At 39.1% G+C, this 8,402-nt stretch overlaps 1 protein-coding gene across 1 annotated transcript; it reads left to right on the top strand.

Moving 5' to 3' along the window:
- The first annotated feature begins 4,301 nt into the window (after positions 1-4,301).
- Positions 4,302-6,234, top strand: LOC139864188 (uncharacterized). The gene is made up of 5 exons (XM_071852773.1): positions 4,302-4,707; positions 4,816-4,964; positions 5,297-5,351; positions 5,393-5,676; positions 5,761-6,234. Exons 1-5 carry the CDS (start codon positions 4,302-4,304, stop codon positions 6,232-6,234), a joined length of 1,368 nt encoding a protein of 455 aa, XP_071708874.1.
- Positions 6,235-8,402: the final 2,168 nt, after the last annotated feature.

Consider the following 8,402-nt stretch of genomic DNA (forward strand, 5'->3'; position numbering starts at 1 on the left):
AAACTGCTTTCAAGCAATTGTATGAAAAGTTGTCGCATTATCCAAGTCAGTCAAGTAGTTGTATATGAAGATGATGTCATTCATTTTTAGCATTTCAAAATATGCCTCTAAGGATTGATAATCCTCATCATCCATTCTTGTCACTAAGAATAAAGGCATACGAACTCCCTTTTGATTTATCATCAAGATTTTGTTGATGCTTTTGATTTCATAACTTTTCTGATCTTGAAGATTTTCTTCGTTCTTTATCTTGTAGATCTTTCGAACGACTAGATATGATCTCAGATATTAAGGCTTCTTGTGGAATTTCCAGGCACCAAGAACACACATTGATAATTCCAATATGAGATCTATTTCACAGAAGATCTTGTAGGATAGTTCTTCAATGAATGGTGATCGTAAGATCAAATATTCTTCCTCACTTTCATTTTGGAAATCAGCCGCTCTAATAAGTACAACCTCAGAAGTTTGAAATGAAATATCGGGATTTGGAGGTGTTGGGGAATCTTCTTTTCCGTTTGAGAAAATTTACGTTTCAAGTTGTAAGCAGAACTCTACTATCGGTGTCAGAATGTTGATAAATTGATGATCTGAAAAACTCATTTACTGCACCCTTTTCATTTAGTATTTCCTCAATATCCTCAAAGTTTCGATTATCCTCAGATACTGATGTTGATCATTAATGATACGCATATCTGCATGACCATACGGATTACGCATCCAAAGTCCTGAGCCGCATGTTAATTGCCATTTAAGATATATGGCACAGGTATAGCTGCATTCAATATGCACCTATACCAATTAATGTAAGTTTCATATACTTGCATAAGAGTTCATTACGTTCTAGAAGAATGTACGGTATAAATAATCCAGATTCGTATTCCTTAAATAACGTGAGTTAGTTAGGGAAAAGATCACATTTAATAAAGGATGAAATCTTATCCAAACCCTAATTCGTGATCCTATAAATACATAACTCTCAAACCCTAAAAACACAATCGTTACTAATACATAACATAGAATACACACTATCGTACGAACAAGCTTCATACGATCATTCATATAAAGACTTTCAGGTATGTTATAAAATATGAAACTTCATGTCTTTGGGCCACTCAACCTCGTATGCTAGGTTGTTAGTGGACTCTGAAATCGGCCACCCTGTCAGAATCGAAACGATACCGATGTGGGTTATCCACGACTAAGGTCGTAGGTTCGAATATTGATAGTCCTTAAACCCTTTTATGCATTCAAGCGTAGATTCACCTTGACCCCATGAAAATATGCTTGATCATTTGGCGCCATCTGTGGGACCGGTTATGTGAACAAATAAGATTGGAATTTGTTTTGTATATAATTTATTATATATTCTTTCCGTAAAACTTTTTTGTTTAATTAATCGGTCACTTTCAGGTTTTCAAATTTGTCGGCAAGTATGGGTGGAGGAAACAAGAATGCCGAAAATCAGGGGCGATCGGATTCTCTAGTAAGTTCAGGGTTTCAAATACCTACAACGACTGTTATGAACACACCACTGACGCCACCTGCGCCAGTCAAAGGCACATCGAAGCCTCCATCGACATAAAAATGTCAAAACAGGACCATCTGCATCAGAAACGGTTTCAAAAGAACCATCTAAGAATTGGTGGCACTCTCCCGATGGAAGCGTGTTAGAAACAGTAACTAGCTTCAAACCATTTGAAGATCTGCCACCAAAGAATTTGAGCTTTGGTTCTCCAAGCGAAACCATTCCACCAGGTTTTAAAGTTAAAACTACCTGTGTGGGCACCATACCGATCATCACTTCGGTCGAACCCGAAACTCCTATCGAGAGGGTTACCACATAGAATGCTCAGGAAAGAATTATACAGATGGGCCTGAGAAACCCAGATGGTTCATATATTATGCTGACACCGCAACAAGGGTCAACAGCATATGCATCTTCGCAACCAATTTTTGATGCTGCAAGCAATCAATATAGTAGGACGCAATATCTCTCGACTGTATCCAACAGCTTTATATCTCAGTTGCAGCAAGTTGCGTCGCCACATTTGGCACCAGCTTTTAATGAACCAGCACGAGTACAAGAACTTATGAACAACTGGTTTGCGGTAATGCAAGGACAAAAAGCTAAACAAAGTCTTGAATTAGCTCCTACGACAGAAAAATTTGTGCCGCATATTGTAAATCATCCTTTTATAGTGACACCTGTGTTACCTTTAACATTGGGAAGTTACGATGGGTTGTCAGATCCAGATGATATTTTGCAAAAATTCGAAGGAACCGCAAGAACGCACAGCTGGGGTGACGCAGTAGCATGCCATATGCTACCAATAGTGCTGCAGGGGTAGCAAGGAAATGGTTCAACAACTTGCCAGCCCAAAGCATTACAGGCTTTGCGGATTTACGCTCAAGATTCCTATTAATCTTCCACAATTTGCGCGCCCACAAAAGAACGCACGTTGAATGTCATGACATCAAGCAAAAACCAAAAGAAAGTCTGGGGGAAATCATAGATAGGTACACCAAGGAAGTGGCCAAAATACAAGACCTCCCAGAAAGTCAGAAAGTGTCCGGCTTTATACATTGCATAGACACCGAAAGACATATCCTTATGGCAGCGTTTGCGCAGAAGAGTGCCGGAAACTTTTGCAGAAGCTATAAAAGAAACGCATGATTACATGCGTGCGCAAGAAAATATAAAATAAAAATTGTGGAAATACCTCTTCAAACATGGATATCGATGACAATTATTATCGTGCGCAAGGAAGAGGGTCAGAATCTGGCAAGCGTTATAGTAGTCATGGGCCGTTCCGAGGCGGTAATTACAATAATGAAAAAATACCGCAAGTTTAACAATAACAACGGGGAGGAAGCCAAAGGTATAAAAATAACCACACTGATAATGTTGCATTGATAAAAGACCACACAAAAACACCAAAAGAAATATTAGCTACGGAGGCAGTATACAAAAGCTTTGATCCCCCGATACCTTTGTCAAAATATGGGAATAGAGACAAAAGCAAATTTTGCAATTTTCATGATGATTATGGTCATGAAACCAATGAATGTCGGCATCTAATCAGAAAGGTAGTTGCTAAACTCAAAAGAGGAAGATTGTAACACTTGAAGAAGGGTGAAAAAGCATCAAGTGAGAAGCCAAAAGGAGAAAAAGAGTATCCAAGGCAAAGAAAGAATGATGGAAGGGAAACAGAGAAAACCATCAACATGGTCATCAGCGGACGAGCAAATCAGCAACGCAAAATAGAATTGTCAGAGGAATGGGAAAACGCTCCCATCTTTTTCCCGGCAATAGCGCAAGAACCATCAGATGCGCCCATCACAATTTAAGGGACCGTTAAAGGCTGTGGGTACATCATAAAATGATTGCACATAAATACTGGTTGCGGTGTCGATATAATGTACGAACACTGTTTCCAGTTGCTGCCTGGAACGGTACGGGCAAAACTGATAGCTCCCAGTACCACATTATCAGGGTTTCCTGGCAAATCCGCATGGCCAATTTGGATCATTGATTTGGAGTTAGAGCTAGTAGATGATGATAATAAGGAGTTAGTAAGAAGTACAACAGTAGAATTTGCTGTAGTAAGATCTTACTCAAAATACAATGCGCTCTTAAGACGCACAACATTGCAAAAGTTGACGGCCATTCCTTCCACGGTGCATGGTCTTATAAAATTCCCAACTCCATTAGGAATCGCAAGGATAAGGTCAGAAACACAGGACGCAAGTGTTGCGGCTGTAGAACAAGCTGAAAAACATCCAAGTGAAGAGGAGGAGCTGCGGAGCTGCATGATCATCGCAAACCCGCAATATCCGGACCAAAAAATAAAGATCGGCGAAGGATTGTCTAATGAAACAAAGTTTAAACTCTGTAACATATTAGCTTCTAACACAGATGTCTTTGCATGAAAAGAAGCAGATATGACCGGTGTGCCAAGGGAAATAGCTGAGCATAAGCTTACTGCAAACCCAAGTCTGACGCCAGTACGCTAAAAGAAACGCGGTATGGAACAAAAAGAAGCTAATGGTTAAAGGCAGAAGTCGACAAACTGGTTAAAGCAAACATATTGCGAGAAGTGCGGTACCAAACTTGGGTAGCAAACCCAGTACTGGTGAAGAAGCCCAATGGATCTTGGCGCAAGTGCGTCGACTTCACATATATTAATAAGGCCTGTCCAAAGGATAACTATCCTTTACTAGAAATAGACTGGAAAGTCGAATCACTATTTCGGTACAAGTGTTTTTTGGATGCGTATAAAGGATACCATCTGATACAGATGGCCGCAGACGATGAAGACAAAACTGCCTTTCACACAAGCCAAGGCATTTATTGTTATACAAAAATGTTGTTTGGTTTAAAGAATGCTGCAGCAACATACCAACGCGTAATAGACGAGGCTTTTAAAAGTCAGATTAGCATAAATTTAGAAGCATATGTTGACGATTTGGTGATAAAAAACACAACAGCGCAAAGTTTATTGGATGATATATTAGAAACGTTCTCGTCATTAAGAAAGATAAACATGAAGCTCAATCCCTCAAAATGTAGCTTTGGAGAAGAAGAGGGAAAATTTCTCGGACATATAATCACTGAGCGCGGAATACGCGCAAATCCAAAGAAAATAGAAGCCATCGAAAGTATGCCATCACCTAGAAGTAAGAAGGAGGTGCAGAGTTTGATAGGTAAATTGGCCGCGTTAACGAGATTCTTGTCATAATCCGCAAAACGATCGTTGCCCTTTTTCGTGACGCTGAAAAATTGTTTAAAGAAAATGGATTTCAACTGGACAGAGGAAGCAGAAGTTGCTTTCCAAGAGATGAAAAAGTTGTTAAAGGAATTGCCAACGATGACTGCGCCGATTGCAGGAGAGATATTAATACTTTACTTAGAGGCATCTAAAGAAGAGATAAGTTTAGTACTGATAGCAAACAAGGGGCAGGTATGCACCTGAAACTTAAACTTAGTTATTTCTTATTCAATAGACATTTAAAATTATACATATTATGATGTGTGAACAGGTACAAATGCCTATGTATTTTATTAGTAAAGCCTTAACATGAAGCGAAATAAATTACCCTGCCATCAAAAAACTCATTTATTCGCTTGTGCATACGGCCAGACGCTTAAGAAGATATTTCCAAGCGCATCCAAAAATTGTCTTAACGAACCAACCAATAAAGCAGGTATGACAAAAAACAAAATATTAGTAAAAGCCTAAAATTGCTTGAAAAAATTCTTGCAAATTCAAATTCACTATCAATTGTTGAGCAGGTGCTATACAAACCAGAAAATTCTGGTCGCATGGCCAAATGGGCTATTGAATTAGGTGAGCACGAGATAAGTTTCTCACAAGAAATGCGGTAATAGGGCTAGTCCTAGCAGATTATCTAGATGAAACAGCCGGAGACATTGAAATCTCGCACGAATCAAAAGAAATACCACCGCTGCCCGAACAGATGTGGGAAATGCACACAGACGGGGCCTGTGGTCTAGAAGGCGCAGGGGCCGGAATAATACTAAAAAGTCCAGAAGGAGAGGAGTATACCTTCGCGTTGGGCTTTAGCTTCCCTGTGACAAATAATGAAGCTGAGTATGAAGCATTACTATCTAGGATGCACGTAGAAAAATACTTGGAAGTAAAAGAGTTGTCAGTATTTTTTGATTCACAGTTAGTGGCAAATCAATTCAACTGAGCATTTGAAGCACATGATGAGTCAATGCAAAAATATCTGAAGCTCGTGCAAGAACTTGCAGTAGACTTTGATGTATTCCAGATAATGCAGGTTTCAAGAACGTTGAATAAAAAGGCAGATGCGCTTAGTAAGTTAGCCGCTTTAACGTTCAACCATTTCAAAAAAGAAATTTGGGTGGAAGAAGTAAAGGTCAAATCTATTGACACAGACTGCATATCTGCCACAGACGAAGAAGAAGAGTTAAGTTGGATGACACCGATAGTGGAATTTATGAACACCGAAACATTGCCAATAGATTCAACGGAGGCAAGGAGAATTAAAATGAAAGCACCAATGTATTTGCTAGACAAAGGGGTCCTATATAGAAAATCTTTCTTGGGACCTCATTTGCGGTGTCTTAATCCAACTCAAGCAGAATCAATTATCCGGGAAGTGCATGAGGGAATGTCCGCTTTGCATTTAGGACATAAAACTGTAGCATCCAAGATAATGCGGCTTGGATACTATTGGCCGTAAATGTACAGAGACGCCGCAGAAATAATACGAAAATGTCGGTCATGTCAGCTGCATGCTCCGGTAAGTAAAGCTCCGCGGCATCCAATGATACCAGTTACGTCTCCATGGCCATTTTGCAAATGGGCAATCGATATAGTGGGACCATTCCACGCTGGACCAGGAGGCATAAAGTTTTTGGTTGTAGCTATACATTACTTCACAAAGTGGGTAGAAGCCAAACTGCTCAAAACAATTTTGGGTAAACAGATCCACAATTTTGTATGGGAAAACATCGTTTGTCGGTTCGAAATACCAAATGAAATTGTGAGTGATAATGGTACACAATTCGAAGGAAACCCATTCAGTGACTGGTGCCAAGAACTGAATATAAAGCAAACATTCACATCAGTCACACACCCCCAAGCAAATGGCCAATGTGAAGTAAGAAATCGAGATAATGTATTTTTCCCAAAGCAAGACTTGGGATGTGTCGAAGGGGTTGGATAGATGAACTACCAAACGTGTTGTAGACACACTGCACGACCCCAAAGGGCGCAACTAATGAAACACCTTTCAGCTTGGTGTATGGGTCCGAGGCAGTAATACCCGTGGAAATAAATGTGCCAACCATGCACATAGCTTCGTTCGATGAAAGTAGCAATAGCGAAGAATTGCGTGAAAATCTAAATACGGTTGAAGGGTGCAGGGAAATGGCCGCAATAAAAGAAGCAATCAATAAACAAAGAATCGCAAGCTACTATAATAAATGCGTACAACCATTATCTTTCCATTTGGATGATTTGGTGTGGCGAAAGAATGAAGCAAGTAGAGCAGAAGATACGGGTAAACTTGGACCCAAATGGGAAGGACCATACAAGGTTATTGGTGTAAGCGATACAGGGGCGTATCGGTTAGTAGGTTTAGATGGAAGAGAAATAAAGCACACCTGGCATGCACAAACACTCCAACGGTGCTACATATGAAAAACAATAGAGGGATTGATCACCCTAAAAAAGCTGTTTGAATTTTTTATTATGTAATTTTCCATTTTCCATTGCAAACATGACAACTAAGTGTTGATAAAAAAAAGTTTGAAATAAATTGAGTCATTCAGTGTAAGCCAATAACTTTTGTATTTTTACATTTGTTGATTGCATGCCCCTAAGCTGCACAGGGATACACTTCGAGTCTCAAGTGGCATAGCTTAGTTTGATTACTAATACTATTTTTAATGGTGATAGTAGTAAAACATTGAATTATTTCAAACACTTATACACCGCGCAAGACGGAGACTTGCACAGCCTAGACTATAAAATACAAGTTTGGTTTACTTGTTTAAAAATACCCGAACATTGGCGTGGCCGAAAGACTCTTGAATAAAGACATTGGTTTGTCTTAAGTACAGATAAATTGCATTGGATTGCATATGCGTAAACACTTATAAATGTTTTTATAAAAGTCTTGAGTATAAACATACAAGCATTGGTTTACTTCTTTTGCGTATAACATTGGATTGTTAGCACAAGAACAAAAAGATCATGAAAAGATTGAGGGATCGCTCCCATCACAAAATCATGGCATTTATTCTAAAATAGAGTTATCACATGCATAGAAATTGTAATGAATCGTTATATCCGCCATAATGATTTCACAAAATACAATAATATAATTGCAGATAACCAATAGATATATTCGATTATAATATTTAAACCTACCAATTACAGTTGGGGCAAAAAAATATAAAGTCTAACGCTTAGCATAATAGTGTGACTTGTACAAAATATAAACTAGTATATGCTAATATAAATAAATAAAAGGGTGGCTTGGCTAGAACGTTGCCCTACACTAAGGAGAATATGCTATCCTCGCACGCAGCGATCAGACGCATACCCTGCTTGAAACAAAAAAGTAAAATATGATATAGGGATGTGAAACCTTCAAACTGCAAGGCCCATCCCTCGCTCCCAAAAAATTGCTACTCGAAATGGACAAACAACATCCACCCCGGGTAGCATAACAAGTTTAGTTAAACTTGTCATTCACAATCTGCTGAGCAGAAACACTAGCATCATTCACCAACTGATCCAGGCAGGGAATGGGTATCTACTCTAGCAAGACACAGGCATGGTTACATCTTCCTTTTGTACCATCAGAGAGAAACTCATAAACATTTGGAGGAATGGAAGGCT

Source organism: Rutidosis leptorrhynchoides, chromosome 8, assembly GCF_046630445.1.
Source record: "Rutidosis leptorrhynchoides isolate AG116_Rl617_1_P2 chromosome 8, CSIRO_AGI_Rlap_v1, whole genome shotgun sequence".
Lineage (NCBI taxonomy): Eukaryota > Viridiplantae > Streptophyta > Magnoliopsida > Asterales > Asteraceae > Rutidosis > Rutidosis leptorrhynchoides.